Source organism: Prunus dulcis, chromosome 6 (genome assembly GCF_902201215.1).
Source record: "Prunus dulcis chromosome 6, ALMONDv2, whole genome shotgun sequence".
Classification (NCBI taxonomy): domain Eukaryota; kingdom Viridiplantae; phylum Streptophyta; class Magnoliopsida; order Rosales; family Rosaceae; genus Prunus; species Prunus dulcis.
The window spans coordinates 26,264,246-26,280,338 of NC_047655.1; the positions used below are offsets into that span (position 1 = coordinate 26,264,246).

The 16,093-nt window shown below is 37.4% G+C and overlaps 3 protein-coding genes across 6 annotated transcripts; 1 reads left to right on the forward strand and 2 right to left on the reverse strand.

Annotated features, from left to right (window-relative positions):
• Positions 1-293: 293 nt before the first annotated feature.
• Positions 294-4,719, reverse strand: LOC117633170 (putative pentatricopeptide repeat-containing protein At3g16710, mitochondrial). 2 transcript variants are annotated; one of them, XM_034366870.1, is made up of 2 exons: positions 2,068-4,719; positions 294-1,945 (listed from the first exon to the last, which is right to left on the reverse strand). In XM_034366870.1, the coding sequence occupies exon 1, from the start codon at positions 4,518-4,520 to the stop codon at positions 2,334-2,336; it is 2,187 nt and encodes a 728-aa protein (XP_034222761.1). In that variant the 5' UTR covers positions 4,521-4,719; the 3' UTR covers positions 294-1,945; positions 2,068-2,333. The 2 variants fall into 2 exon arrangements, with proteins under 2 accessions (XP_034222761.1, XP_034222762.1); XM_034366871.1 differs by having other exon boundaries at positions 2,030-4,719.
• Positions 4,720-5,688: 969 nt separating this feature from the next.
• Positions 5,689-10,122, forward strand: LOC117632494 (nuclear envelope-associated protein 2-like). Of its 3 annotated transcripts, none has more exons than XM_034365987.1 (6): positions 5,689-6,001; positions 6,793-7,142; positions 7,328-7,435; positions 8,803-9,264; positions 9,362-9,463; positions 9,674-10,122. In XM_034365987.1, the coding sequence occupies exons 2-6, from the start codon at positions 6,918-6,920 to the stop codon at positions 9,836-9,838; spliced, it is 1,062 nt and encodes a 353-aa protein (XP_034221878.1). In that variant the 5' UTR covers positions 5,689-6,001; positions 6,793-6,917; the 3' UTR covers positions 9,839-10,122. The 3 variants fall into 3 exon arrangements, with proteins under 3 accessions (XP_034221878.1, XP_034221877.1, XP_034221879.1); XM_034365986.1 differs by having other exon boundaries at positions 5,745-6,001; positions 6,879-7,142; XM_034365988.1 differs by lacking the exon at positions 5,689-6,001 and adding an exon at positions 6,011-6,108.
• A 1,546-nt stretch (positions 10,123-11,668) lies between these two features.
• On the reverse strand, positions 11,669-14,562 carry LOC117633110 (uncharacterized threonine-rich GPI-anchored glycoprotein PJ4664.02-like). Its single transcript, XM_034366798.1, has 4 exons — positions 14,326-14,562; positions 12,654-14,099; positions 12,356-12,542; positions 11,669-12,277 (listed from the first exon to the last, which is right to left on the reverse strand). The coding sequence occupies exons 1-4, from the start codon at positions 14,453-14,455 to the stop codon at positions 12,091-12,093; spliced, it is 1,950 nt and encodes a 649-aa protein (XP_034222689.1). The 5' UTR covers positions 14,456-14,562; the 3' UTR covers positions 11,669-12,090.
• Positions 14,563-16,093: the final 1,531 nt, after the last annotated feature.

Sequence of the window (16,093 nt, forward strand, 5' to 3'; positions counted from 1 at the left end):
TGCACTGGTTCCCTTTGTAAAGTTGCAAATGTTAGATTATGTGGGTTGAATGAGAAAGCTGGAGAGTGGTACCAAACTGTAGGCCAACATGCGATCTGTGGACTCTATTTATATGATGATTATGTGTCAACACGAACATTTAAATCGACCCCAAGGCAACTCTCCGGTAACCACACCAGAAAGCAATGGCCACCACTCTTATAAAAAATGGCAACTTGGTGGGTCTGACCAGTCATACCAAGTGACTGATTAATGTTTATATAATATGAAAAAAGAAAATAGGCCAATAGGAATTGAAAAAAAGAATCAGTTTTGTTTTGGATTTCTTGGGATTAAGGTACATGAAAGAATCTGCGTGCAGCCTAGCTAGAACGCATATTGGGTGAACGTTCAAGCTCATGTCATTGCCTCCCTCCCTCAATTATATAAAAAAGAATTGTTTGATGCTTGTGTAAGCTGTTAGCCCTCTTGACGTCTCTTGCAAAGTACTCATCGGCTATGTACCATGCATAATGCATTTCTTGCAAGCTCAATGGGCTTCTTCAACGCTTGATCAAGAAGAACTGGTTTGGCTTTTGCAGGAGGCAATTGTTGAAGGCATTTCTGTTGGTACGAGATTACAGCATTCAGGCTGCTCTTAACATCAGCTGACTTCCTCCCGAACAAGTCCTCTGATCGAACGGCTAACACAGATTCAAGCTGGCTAATCCCCAAGTCTATCAGTCCAAAGCAACCCAAGTTTTCCCTTTTGGTTATCACCACCTTTTGGCTTATTGTGTTCCACATTTTTCATTGCCGCAAGGGTTGATTTGATAGCCGCTGTAAAATATTTTACCACATCAGCTTTGTTGCCAACCGGACTAAGAGTGTCTTGGCAAAGTCCCCTGTAATCAGTTCTGCCACAAATGTTGTCAAGGCTCATGTGGATGCCTGTGTTGTTCATCGGGTGTTCTATAGTCTTCTTGGGGCTATCTACATCCACCACGACAAGCACCACAACTGCGGCAATAACCACGAAGGAGACCCCGATCACTATCATGTTGCTAAGAATTTCATTCCTCTCTTCCGGATCTTCATCCATTAGGAATTAATGACATAAGAAGAGATGATGGCACAAATTGCTTGTTCTTCTGTAGTTCTCTCTCCTTTACTATGCGAGCGTGTATTTGAGGCTCAACAGCGCCTGCAACAAGAAATAGAACTGATCTTAACTGCATTTAGTTTAGTAGTTTGTTTTTGGTAACATAATACTAGAAGTTCAAAGCCTTTTTCCTATGACTGCTATTTTTAAGCAAACTCTGGTAAGACTGGTATTAATTGACATTGACCGAGTCTTTTGAAGGCAACTAATTTGGGAAAAAAATACAATCAATCAACCAACATTAAAATTAATCTTAAGAAAAAATTACACAATGAAATAGAATAAAACAACTAAAAGAGATATCCATCCAACCAAACAACCAATAAATAACAAAAAGAAAATTAAGCTAATTTTGAGCCAACAAGAATTTTTATTTTTATTTTTAAAAAAGGAGGAAATTTCTGAAAAGTCTATCTGAAGAATGACACTTATCAATTTCCTCCTTACACTTCTTTTTTATGTCTTTTCAGTTCAAACTTATAGTACTAAAAGCAAAACAAGGAGGGTTCATGAACCACTTGCACAGGGAAAAGCTGCCCTGCTTGAATCTTCGATCCCAACCTTCACCAGTTTGCCTATCATTTCATTCTTGACCCTTCTTGCCTAGGAGTAAAGTACCGCGCAACAAGTGAGGTCCGAACAAGTCTCATTAGGGATGCTTGGTTCTGACTTGGCAATCTTCTACATTTGAAGTGGCTTCAATTTCTTTTGATTACATAAAGCTTCCCAGGCAGCTAGCTCAAATAGGACATCACTGTTCTGCATTCTGACTTCCGCATCCATTACTTTTTGAAGGATTTTTTGCTGAAACATGTATAAAGTGAATTCAGAGACATACAAACAGTTTACAATAAAACTTCCACAGAGATTTCATAGACAAAGAATTACATTTGAAGCTGTAGGAACATATTGGTATAACAACGAACCTTTCTTGGTCTTGGTTGAGGGTTAGAATCTGTACAAGAGATCAATGCACATGGTACGTGAAGGTGGAGAAAACTATTGAACAGGGTAGGCAACAATCATACCCCCAATCCATTGCACTAGGCACCACAGCTACAAACTAGCTCAGCTGTGACTGATTTTGGAGACAAAATCTTCAATAGTGAACATGTAACAAAAGCACACTTCACCAAGGTAGTTGAGCGACGAATAGGTCATGAATTGATTATTGGGATGGAATTATCATGATTCATGTCACATCTAATCCCTCTGCAAGGATGTTGCTAACAGTATCTTGGACAGTACAATTATCATAGTCCAACACGTTCCAATCTACTTCTTCGCTAACAGCAGAACCAATAAGCAATCCATGAGTCTTAGCATCTGGGACCCAACCCTTTTCCAACATTATATCCAACAATTGACAGGCCTCACGTTTATAACCCTCTTTCCAGAGGCCGTTAATCAGTACATTATAAATTGCTGAATTCAGAGCTTCGCTACTAGAAGCAAGCTTATCAATTGAATCTGAAATCACGTGCAGCTGAGAAAGGTTGGCTATACAAGACAGTAGATTAAATAGTCTCTCTGAATCAGGTATAAGACCCTCGTTGACCATCATACGGAAAAGCAATATGCATTCTTTCACTCGATTCTGCAGACTCATGCTTTGTATGAGTATGCAATACGCATCCAGATCAAGATTGCAACCCTCCACCAACATTTTTGAGAGAACTACTAGCAGATCTTTTGCCTTGTCTAATTTTGACAATCCAAACATAATAGCTGAGTAAGTTGAACCGGTAGAAGAAGTACCAGAATAATAGGCCAATTGTTGTAGCCTTATTGCTTCATCAACCTTTCCTGTCTCACATACACCCTTGATCAACATATTGAACGAGGAAGACTGGATAGAGCACCTATTACTAGACATGTAACAGAACACTTCAGTGGCCTCATGAGTCATTTCCACTAGGCAAAGGCCTTTGACAAGCTCAGAGTAAGATGTAGGATCCAAAACCCAGCTTTTGGCACGGATGTGATGAAATAAATCCAGAGCATTTCTGTAGTTGCTCATTTTGCAGTTTCCAATAACTAGAGCTGAGTATGCGGCACAGTCAGGAAGAGAAGAAGACACCACCATTCTACCTAGAATTTCAGACGCTACCCTAATCCTGGAATTCTCGCAAAGCCATCTGATAAGAATATTCCACGAATTACAATCAGCTACATCACTTTCAGACATTTTCACAAGTAGGTCTTTTGCCATAAGAAATTTACCAGCACTGCAGCAACCTTCAAGCAATACATTGCAGGCAGAAGTTTCTAGGATATGCTTATCTTCCAAGAACTTCATAGCATCATCTATCTTCCCTAATTTACAGAACACATTTACTATGTCCGCAAACACATCATTAGCTGGTGTCAATCCAGTTTCCATCATATCTTCTAGAACCTTTATCGCATCATTTAAACAAAGGTTCTTGCATAAACACTGTAACAGAACCCCACAAATCAATGAATCCGGCATAAAATTGGAAGCTCTCATCATTTCGAACAATCTGATTCCCTCCTCGGGTCTATTATTCTGACAAAACAAAGGTATTACGGTGGAATAAAAACTCAAATCAGGCTGACAACCAAGTTCAAGCATTTCACTTAAAACAATAACAGCTTCATCCACTCTACCTTTTGCAATATGAGCCTTTATGAGTATCTCAAAGGTCCTACAATTAGGGCTACACCCTTTCTTCTTCATTCTCCTATACTGACCCAAAGCAGACTCAATGTGGTCGGTCTCCAACAATGCCTCTAACAAATAATTCAAAGTTTCAATAGTTGGTAAGATCCCTGCCGTCACCATCTCCTTATAGACAAACAATACATCTTGAAAATCTCTCTTATCCTCCACAAGAGCGCCCAATACAGCATTAAATGTCTCAATTGATGGCCTATAGCCACCTGCCTTCATATTCACAAGTACCCTTATTGCCTCACTTTGCCTACAATGTTTAACAAACATATCAACCAATGCCAAAAGAGCCTCTTCAACACCTGGGCATTTATCTTTCACCATATTTTGACAAAACCCTTCCATTTCCTCAACCTTTCCAGCTAAACCCAGTTTCAAAATGATCCGATAATACGTATCTGCGGTGTGGTTAAACCGTCTTTGGAGGGAAGCCCATTTGAATACCTTCACTGCTGAGCTCAAATCATCAGTGTTATCTAAAACCCGGATTAAGTTATCAGGAACAAGCTTATTCCTCAAAGACTGGATATTTTGTTCAAAGTCGGATGAATTTGGTGGGTCTTGATTCTTTCCCGGGAAACATTCAACGGTTTTAGCACATGAAGCTGAAGAAATGCATGCACCTGAGCAGACCCAGAAAGGGATTCTCTTGGACAATGTCAAAGGCTGGAGCTTTACCAGCATTGTAAGAGTTCATGAACAGTTTGTGCTATTTCCTCCGGTAAAACAAGAAGTTTATATGTAAAAGAGAATTAACGAAAGATTGATCACTGACCTGAGAAATGAAGTACAAAACTGAAGGCAGAGAATGACATGAAAAAGTGACATCTTAGGATTTTAGGCAGAGAGAGCGAAGTAACCAGGTTGTGTCAACTCTGTGAACTTCTTGGTTCTGCCGTGAAGAAGTGCAGAGAGTTTTGTTTCTCTGAGGAGTGACTTGGGCCTCTTGGGCCTTCGGACTGATAATTGACTTGGGAATTTTGGGCCTTGGGAGCTTGTCTAAGTCAGAGCTAATTGAGCTTGTCTTGAGACTACTTTGGTGAGCTTGGTCCATTTTGGTCTACTTTTGTTATTCAAAATTTTTTTTTTGGGTCTTCTTTATCATATAATATGTTTCCAATTAAAATTGTTTTCTTGTAATTTTTAGTACTTCTCAAATTAGTGTTTGACTGGCCTCTTAATCTTTAACATTTTGTTTTAACTCATGTTTAGGAAAAAAATATTATAATTTATTATATTTGTTATGGTCTTTATTTAAGTTCATAAATTTGAGCTTTTTAATTTCGGATGAAGTCCTTTATGGAGAGTTTAATATCATTTTTATGGGCTGATATATAAAATGAACTGTAATGGGTTTGTAGCTCACATAGTTAAGAACATTTATTTATGCACTCGAAGTTCTAGATTCGATTCTCTCACCCCAATATCACTTATATATATATATATATAAAGTGAACTTGACATGAGGTACTAATTAAATCTTTAAAAAGAAAATTGTTCATTTAAATTTGTGTGGAAAAATATATTTCAAACTACTAGTCAACCGAAAAATTAAAATAAAAACAAAGACAAGTAGATAGAGGCTAGAGCCCAAAAGCATGAACCGTTTAAAAAGCGAACCGGGCCGTCATTGTTTAAAACAGGAAGATCCAAAAATGGTCCAAATAGGCCAACGTGTCAAGACCCCATTGGCGGTGTCGAAAATTTGGATTTGCCGCGCTGTGGGTCAAACTGAAAACAAAGGAGGACCAAGTGATAGCTTCGAGAATCGTCATATTTACGAACCCGAGGCTCGGAAGCTCCGAACCAAAGCAATCAGGCCTCTGTCTGGGCGTCGACATTTCGCTTAAATGCAGCAACTTCCACTGAATAAAGACAAAAAATTTATAATTTTGTAAAGAAAATCCTACTATCAATTACCCTAATTTCACGGGTTTATTGGTGATAAGTTGGTTTCCATTTTGAGCCCTTGGATGATGCCCGAAAGCTGATTCACCGCCGTCCGATTGTGTTACCTTCTCTGTTGTTGGGCTGAAACAGAGTATTAGTATTTGATTGAGGTCTATCTGTCTGTCTGTCATATGTTGGGAAGAAGACAAAGAGATTCCCAAGTGGGTTTTGCTCAGCAGCTCTTTGTTCAAACTGGGTCTATGACTCAGCACCTGGTATATCTCTCTCTCTCTCTCTCTCTCTCTCTCACTCTCCTCTGTGTGTTTCTGCTGGGTTAAAAAAACATTTCTTTGTGATCTCATGTTGTTGATGCTGGTGACTGGTAAGAGTTGCAGTTTTCTTAGTGTCTTTGGATCTGTTTTTGGGATTTTTAGGAACTTACTTTGCATGTAGAGGTTAGGAGGTGGTCAATTTTTAGTTTATTGAAAAAGATCGGAACTTTTTATGGTTTTGTTTGTGCTTTCTTTTTTCCTGCGAAATTTGATATGTGGGTCAGTTGTAAACTCAAATTGACTTGAACTTTTTGAATGGTGAATTTTGTTTTACTTTATTTTTCTGGGTATGAGCTTCAAATTTGAGACTTTTCAGTTCAGATTTCTTTAAGTTCAGTAGACCCAGTTGATGCCTCTCTCTCTTATTAACTCAATATTATTTATTGGTTGAGGTTGACGCACCTTAGGCATGCTTCTCTCTCTACCACTTCCTTCATCTTTCTCTCTCTTCATAATAGTTGGTTTGACGTTCTGAGGAGCTGTATTATTTGCATGATAAAATTTCAAAAATATGTGCAATTATCTTGGATTAGATTATCTCGAGAAAATGATGTTGGTAGAACTGTTCATTTTTTTAAAAATAATTGGCATGAATTTGCATTTTTTTTAAGTTGAATCCGTCAAACCATTTACAGTGTTTTTAAAGTTACAATTTATTTAAATAATCATTTTTTAAATTACAATTTCTTAAAGGCCATGAAAATTTAATGCACAACTACCGCTTTCACATGCAGCTATGAAGTTAATAGCTTTCACTGTAAGGACCAACCTCTGATCTTTGGGCCCTTACGACTTTATTCACTGTATTCACGCCATACAGATCTTCACCATCAACCTCACTTGGCTAAAAAGATTTGGAATGATGTCAATTTCGGAGAAATCACTGCCCTGCTCGCCTTCTTCCTCCTCCTCGTCATTGTCATCGATGTCGGTCCAAGAGTTTGATCCATTGTTAAAAGATTTGAACGAGAAAAAGCAGAGCTTTCGGCGGAACGTGGTGTCATTAGCATCGGAGTTGAAGGAGGCTCGGAACCGCTTAGCTTCTCAAGAACAATCATTTGTAAAAGAAACACTTACAAGACAGGCAAGTAGTTGTTGATTTAATAACTTTAGGCTCTTTTTGTATTTTATATGATATGGTTTTAGTCTTGAAATCTATCATTTCTCTTTTTTTGGGTGTTTGTGTTTGTGTTTGTGTTTGTGTTTGTGTTTGTGGGGTCATTTTGGTTTGTTTATGCAATTCTAAGTGCTTTTTGGGAATTTTTACAGGAAGCACAGATGAAGGCTAAAAACTTGGAAGAAGAGATTGGTAGATTGCAGAAGAGATTGGAACATAGAAATGAGAAGCTTGAGGCTTCAGCATCTACTGCTGAAAAGGTCCCACTCACATCCTAGTTCTTGATTATGTATAATTTTTCATTAGCTTTTTTAATTTTCTGGCTAACTGTTTAAAAATTTATCATTTTCCTTTGGGTAGATCCTCTCACTTACGACTTGATTAACTAATTACGGTTGTTAGCTTTTCTTTCCTAAGTTGATGTGGTCTTTTATTAGTTGTTTTTATTGCATCTTGCTGTTTTGAAATTATCAAACAAGACGCACATCTCATACGCATCATTGGGGATGCCTTTTGGCCTTTCCTCTTTGTTTTTGGCGGAGCCCATAGGAGAAAAGGTGACCAGGTCTTATGGATTTTATATAATTGTTTCCCTCTTTTTTGCTGCTTGAACAATTCAATTAATTTTTGCTAGTATACCAAAATATAGTGGTAAGCTAGGAAAGTGAGGGAGTGCACCCTCCTAACTGTTCAAACTTTTGGGAACTGTAGTAAAGAACCAATGATGTTAATTCTTCCACATAAGTCTCAAGATTAACTTTGCGCAACCTTTGTTACATACATGACCTCGCATTAAGGAGTTGCCAAGTTTAGGGTTTCTTAACTGTTTTCCCAATAGAAGTTTTGAGTGATTATATGGAGTGATAAATCCCGAATTAGAAACAAATGGGATTAAAATTTGCTTCTCATAACCATCTACTTCCCCCTAAACCTTTATTTCTTTTTCCTTGTATGCATTAAGTCCTAATGGGTTCAGATTAAAAGAAGCTAAATTAGTGTTATTCCCCATATCAACACATTAAATAGTTTAGCCTGAATAAAATGATAGAATTGTCTTCAAAACTTGGGAGATCAACTAATTTCTTTTTCAAGTCTCTGCAAATGTACACGTAGGTAGGCACATAATAGTTGCATTTATAAACAGAAGAGCAACATATAACTGTTGTCCTGAAGGCAGAAAACCAAGTTCAACTTGGATTTCTATTTTTGACTAGACATAAAGAAGTGAAGAATACCATTGTGAGATATGTGGAAGGTTAATAACTAAAGTAAATTGGAGTTTAAAGGGATATGTGTATTAAACAAAATGAAGACAGGTGCATTTTGTTTTAAATTAAAATAACTGTATGCAGGAGCTTATTTTGCTTGTTACCATTTGTTCAAAAAGATTTGGGTAATTGTTGGAGGATTAAGTAAATTTATTATTTTACTTTTATGAGTTTTTAACCAATAGACAAGTGTGATATGTTTGTATTTTGGAGCATACACAGTAGCTATTGTCTTTGAAATATCTAATTAGTTAGTAATTAGCAAGGTATCTGCTTGCAGAGCATAATTGTGGTAGTTAGGGTTGTGAACTTTATTGGTACAATTTTCCCTGACTATGGTGTTGTTAATGTGACTGCAGTACCTCATGGAATTGGATGGTCTGAGATCACAGCTTGTAACCACTCGGGCAACTGCAGATGCTAGTGCTGCATCAGCTCAGTCGGCACACCTTCAGTGTTCAGCACTTTTGAAGGAATTAGATGAAAAGAATTGCTCATTAAAAGAGCAAGATGATCGTGTAATTAGGCTAGGAGAGCAATTAGATAATCTGCAGAAGGACCTTCAGGCACGAGAGTTTTCCCAGAAGCAACTGAAAGATGAAGTTTTGAGAATTGAGCATGACATTATGCAAGCTGTTGCAAAAGCAGGGGTGAACAAGGACTGTGAGCTGAGGAAAATATTAGATGAGGTTTCGCCAAAGAATATTGAGAAGATTAATAAGCTTTTAGTTGCAAAGGATGAAGAAATAGCAAAATTGAGAGATGAAATCAGGGTAATGTCTGCTCATTGGAAGCTCAAAACTAAGGAGTTTGAATCACAGGTACATTCATCATATGCTTTCTTTGTCCCCATTTTGCTTGTATAAAGTCCTTGTTAATAAATTTTTTTATTGAACTTCAACCTGTTTCTGGGAACAGTTGGAGAAACAACGGCGAGCAGATCAGGAACTGAAAAAGAGGGTATTGAAATTAGAGTTTTGTCTCCAGGAAGCTCGTTCTCAAACACGAAAGCTTCAAAGGGTAATCACTAACTTTTTGTTTTACTCAGTTTGTGTTATTGAAGTTGCATTTTAGTTCAAACCTTGTGCCTGCAAATGGTCATAGCAGAGCTTTAAGCAATTACACACGGGCCGGTGTTGGTGTTCATGTAGCAACAATTAGGTCCTTATCAATCAAATTTTCACTGCAACTATATATTGAACTAACATAAGAACTTATTCATTGTGACAGATGGGTGAGCGAAGAGACAAGGCTTTGAAAGAGCTCAGGGATCAGTTACAGCGGGGTGGCGGTGGAGCTTCAGCTGCTGAAAGCCAAAATTTCTGGGAAAGCTCTGGTTTCAAAATCGTGGTGTCCATGTCCATGTTGATCTTGGTGGTGTTCTCAAAGCGATGAAATAGTTGCACTATCGAGCTGTTGATGTATAAAGAACATTAATCTTTTTAGTCAAGGAATTAGGAATAGTGCATAGACCACAGTAGAAATGCTCATTGTAGAGGTTCTTAGTATGTAACATTATCAGAGAATGCAATTTTGTTTTTCTTGTTAAATCCACATTAGTGTATGGAAATTGAATCCATGTACGGCATTTTGGCTATACCGTATTTGCCAACAATGTTGTATTGGATTTATTTCTTTTTTTATAATTTTATAGGAGACTTTTCTTTTTGACCTGTTAATTAATGTTCAACTTTTCTTGTTGGTGACCTTCAATTCGTGACATGCGTTCATGAATGAAAAAGGACAATGGAGTATTCAATTTGGCTACTCATCTCCAAACCAATAGTTAAGCAACCAAATCTTAGATGGTGTTGTATTCTGAGTTCTAACTCCAAGCATATCCTCCAGTCAAAATGTGAGAAGGAAAGGCCAGATTTTGTGTGGATTTTCAGTTTAAACTATAAACCAGCCCAATTTGTAAAATGTGGAAACTTGGGAAGGTAGCAAATGGAACTTAGGCTGACGATTACTATGCATACATGCCGGCGGAGCCACACTGGGACCAGTGTGGTCCTGGGCTCCACTCAAGTTTTTTTTAATATTTTAAAAGTATATATTATTATGTTTTTCTATATGTATATTATTTCAAATACTTTACGTTTTAATATGTACATGACGGACCTATTAAGGCACAAGGAGATAGTTCAATTGCGTCATTGCTTAGTTGGTGGCGGTGCACTCCAGGTGTACAGATTATTTTATTTCCATTTTCAACATCTTAGTAAATGTCTTTGTCCTTTTACTTTAATTTATTTTTATATTACTCCATTTACTTAAGTTTACAATGTAAATAAGGAAGTACCCTCTATTGATTTAAATAAAAATACTAGAAAATCAAATTCTCACCAAATCAAAATATGAAAAATCGGTTTTAGTATAAAATACGATTTATGCTAAAAATGATGGTTCATTAAGTCAATATATACTTCATACTAAAATCTCATAAAATCAAGTTTTCTTATTTGATGTGTAAGGAATAAAAGCCGCTATTATCTTAAGAAAATGATTATTCTGAAAAACCATTTTTCATACTAAGTCAATATTTTTTCATGTATGATATGAATGCATGAAGGGGCCTAAGATTTTTTTTTTAATTTGGGAAATTTTGAAATTTTTTTTTTTTCTTTCTATTGGGTTTAATAGGGGAAAAAGCTTTAAAGATATTTGCTAAATCGCTACTCTTTGTCTATCTCTTGTAATTTTTCTGGCTTAGAATGTATTTGTCTATCCCTTTGTCAAGAACAATTATGATTGCAACCAATAAGCAATATAATTCTTGACATATGTGATATATATACACTATTTTTTGTATGTATTGTGAATTCGAATTTTTGATTCTTTATAATTTGTAGGTGGCTCCCACACACACGAAATCTTGGCTTCACCATTGCATGGTATTTTAGTAATCTAGATTCGAAATTAGTATATGGGTTTAGCTTGAAATGCTAAACTTCGACCAAAAAATATAAAAAGAAAAAAGCTTGAAATGCTAAACGATGACACTAAAAATTTGCATAAAGTTTGATGATTATTACTTGTCTAGTAATGATAATGATGGGCATGGATCTAACATCATGATGATCAGAAGATCTTGATCCGGATACAATTAATGTGGAATTTAGCTCCATGTGTAAATGATGTTATGATCAGGTAACTTATTTTGTAAATGAACAGTGAAAGTAAAATCAATCCATTCGAAAATCATTACCCTGCCAGTTGCCTTAGTGCAGATCAGACAAGTGAAGTTGACTCCAATAGATAGCATAAATTTCTGTTCATGCAACTTTACTAAATATCTAGATAGAAGAGCAATATGAACTCTAATTCTAATAGTATGAGCACAGTACACAGACCTACAATACCCAACTAAAAGAGATACAGGATCACAAATCTCTATTGCACCTCTCAACCACAGAGTAAAATTGTTGTTTCCTACCAGCTCAGGTTTAGATGTAGAGAAGCTTACCTTCACTTCACCCACAACCATCTCTACATCCCAAAGCTAATGCACGACAGTAACTAACTATCATGTTTCCTCTAGCTTTCTTTGCTTGCATATGCAGTTATGTACAACCGTGATTCGTCGTGAGAAAATGTGCTTCTGATGAATCTGATCACCCGTTAATTTACATGGAGAGGTCATATTTTTACATGGTAAGAACAATTTTTCTAGTAACTAAGGTTGTTACCAAAAAGACGCAACCAACAGACGGTCGCAAACTAGCTGAAGTGGATGTTGTTGTGTTAAAACCAGGAGGGCTGTCACTCCCAAACTCTGGCATGGATCCTGAAGCCGGGTTGCTCGAGTTCAACACTGAAGGTGGAGTACCGGAGCTGCAAGTAGAGATGAAGTCAGTGATAAACTGGTAAATGTAGTATAGAGATTGAAAGTCATGAGACAGAACACTATACCCTGATACACCTTCCCCAGGTGGTGGAATTGATGTTATTGCTGGTGGTGGAGTTGTTGAAGTTGATGGTGGAGTTGTTGATGTTGGTGGTGGAATTGTTGATGTGGGTGTTGGAGTTGTTGATGCTGGATTTGGAGTTGTTGGGGTTGAGGATGATGATGATGATTGGTAAATGCAGGAACCAGTGCCTGTTCAAAATTTCAGGAGAGTGTCAGATATATACATATATGGTTTAGATGATTGTTTAGCGTATAGTATGTATTAAATCACAAGGAAGAAACAAAAATTTATGATCATACTTGGATTAGCATTAACTATTGTGGCAACCCCTCCAAAGTCACAGCTAGTTGACACTGGATTCTTCTGATAATAGCTGTTGAATGCATATGAGGCATGATTTTGAAGAGAATTTGGATTGTAACAGCTTCCACCCTGTTGGATCTGTGAACAGTCTGCGCCTCCCATTCCACATGCATAGTCCAATCCTGCCTGCAGTGCTGTTTGCTGTACTCCACTCTTGGCCACACACCAGCTCTGTCCTGGAACTGCAGGAGTATTATTAGTTGTTGCAGGAGGTGAGACTGGGTTTGTGACAGGTGTTGTGACTGGAGCGCCTCCAGGTGGTGGCGGGGAAGTTGTCACAGGATTTGTCGGGGGTATGGTGATGGGTGTGATGGGGGTTGTGGCTGGATTGGTAACTGGTGAGCTCACTGGATTTGTGGGGGGTATGGTGACGGGTGTGGGGGAGGGAACTTCCACTGGCGCGGCAGGATTGACCGGAGTTACTGTTACCGGGTTTGTAGCAGGGACAGTGACAATGGTTGGTGTAGGGGTGGTAGGCAGTGGTGGTGCTGATATGGGAGTTGTAGGGAAGACTGTTGGTGTGTCAAATGTGTCATGTGAAGTTGTTTTCAGATGGAAACTGCTTAAGAGTTCTCTCCTAGAAGAAGGAAAAATCTGTTCCTCTTCCCTTTTGAGCTCTTTCTGTGCAAAATCATCCATGGAAGCTACTTCTGCATATATCCCAACTAACCTACCTGTAATCTGAGTGTTGCTTTCTAAAGCTTTCAAAATCTTAACAGAGAATTCGGCTACTTCAGATGCACTGGGAGCTGCTGGACTTTTGATTGTCAAAACCATGGGGACATCATTACAAGGAAGAACAGAATTTGCAAGGCTGGCTCTCTCAATCACTGACTGAACAAACCTATCACCCATACTCAATTCTCCATCAATATTGGCTTCTACAATGACTGAAGATCTCACTTCATTGATACAAGTACAAATCCTATGCAGATCTCTTTCATGTCCTCTTCTCAAATTCTCAAGAGATGTCAAAGAAAATGCTACTGAGACCTTAATTCTTCTGTCAGAAGGAAGACTAGCAAGGACTGCTGAGTGCATGTATTTCAGGGTGGATAAAAGCATAGGTAGACTAGATTTTCTTGCATAGTCACTGCCACTAATTACTATGCTGCTTTTGATGTTTGCTTGTGAGAGAAAGGGAATTACATGGGTTTTCAGCCATGAGATTGAGGAAGATTCGGAACTTATCATATTTTCATTCAAGTAGAGATCAACAGCAACATCAGTGTTGGGCACAGTACTTAAAATCCTAGGATCTTCAACGAAGACTCGAATCTGAGATGGGAGGATCTTGTTTTGCTTCAAGAACGATATGGTTCTACTAGGTGATGAAGTTGTAGTGTTTCCACTTGCATGATATGAGAAACCCACCAGAGTTCCTGTAAGGTGTGAAAAAAAAAAAAAAAAAAAAAAAGACAAACTTCAAACTACTTTTAACTTGTAATTTTAGCTGTAACTAGTTTTAACCCAATTTATAACAATAACCTGATCAAAATATGAAAAATGTATATCCAACTTCACATTAATTAGTGTGATGTTCATAAAGAGAACTATGGTTTCAGAAAAGCAGAAGATCAAAAAGTATAAGTAATAGTTTTTGCTTACCTGATGAACAGCTAGAGAGAAGAGACATGAAGAACAAGAAGAGGCACTTAGAAGCTGCATTGGCCATGATTATGTGAAGTGTTTCTGGGAATCTAGGCAGAGACCAAGCTGGATTTTTAATGTGATTCATAAAATGGAAATGCTTTTAAAACATTGCAGATAGAATTGGAGTGAATATAAGCACCCATTGGAGAGAGAGAGAGAGAGAGGTGAGGAAAGAAAAAGGACAAAAAAAGAAAGTATGAAAAAGAAAGGTGACGAGTTGTAATGATAAAGAAAATATGTTTGCTTTGTCACTAAGGATATGGGGTTGAAAACCTTGTGTCTGCAAAACAGTAGAAAGAATCAACTATGCTTTTGTGCTTTTTTTTTCTTTCCCAAAGAGATATAAGCTCAGGATATAAAGTGGCCTAAACAAGTGGCCAAACATAGGCACATGATGCATGTAAAAATACACATGCCGTAACCCTAGATATCAGATTCCCACCCCACTACAGGTAATTTCTTTTTGGGGGCTAAAGAAGTTCATATAAGATTAAGATCCACAGGGTGCTTAAGTATTTTATGGATGAGAAATTTGCATAAATATCATTTAAATTTTTTAAGTATGTGTATGGTTATCACATGAACTTTTAATTTTAATTATTAATTACTTGAACTTTGTAAAGTGTTACAATGAAACACCCATATCTAACTCTGATAAAATTTAGGTTAAATTAAGTTGTATGTGATATTTTTTGAATGGCAATTTCGTCAATTCACTATAACTAAATATTAAACAAAAAATAATTAACCTAATTATCTGACCTCCACAATCCCTTCCAAGCCTCCTTTCTCCCCCCATATGCCGTACCTGTAACCCTAGATATCATATTCCCATCCCACTACCTTGTTTGATTCATGAGAAATGAGGTTTCGAGATGAGAAATCAATTGCTTTCCCATGTTTGATAAGTCCGGGCATGGGAAATAGTTGTCTGACACATGGGAAAGTAGGGGGGAAAGTGGAGCCCGCCTCCTAACTCGAGTTTATTTGATTTAATATGGATATAATTGAAAATTTATACAATCTTTGTTTTCCATTCCTAGTCAAAATAAATATGGGAAATGAAATAAAGTGATATATCCCAGTTACTTTCCCGACATTACCAAACGTGGGAAATGAATCTTCCATTTCTCATCTATTGGGAAATGATATGGGAAGTGATTTCCCCTCAAATTCGTTCTGTGAACCAAACGAAGTAAGATCCCCAGGCTGCTTAAGTATTTTATGGATTAAAAAATGCATATAAAATAGAAGTGATCAGCATCAAACAGCTGGCCTCTAGTTAATGGGGTGTTAAAGATTTGTATTTGGTTGGAGGATGTTAAAGGAGGGAGGAAGGAGGCACAAAAGTCTAGCTATTTTGCTTAGATCAGCCAAGCACAAAATAACCAAAAACTAATGAATGATTATCAATAAAAGGGAAACAAAAGTTAACTGAAAGGAAAGTCTTCCAGAGATTAGGCTTAGAAATTCACTTTTAGGTTTTGGCCTTTCCTTCTTGGATAAGGGTTTGTGGATGTGTTCCATGCGATTTGATATATTCTAAGAAAGCTTAACGTAGACTTAGTTACGTGCTACGATCAAGGTCAGAAGGTCTTGAGTTCAATTGGCATCCGGATCAGCGAATCGTTTCCAGAATAAAGAAGATGAATAATTTGATGCAACCGGACCACAACAGGTCTGGTTGTGGCTGTGGAATGTGGATCGTGCACTGCCACATACA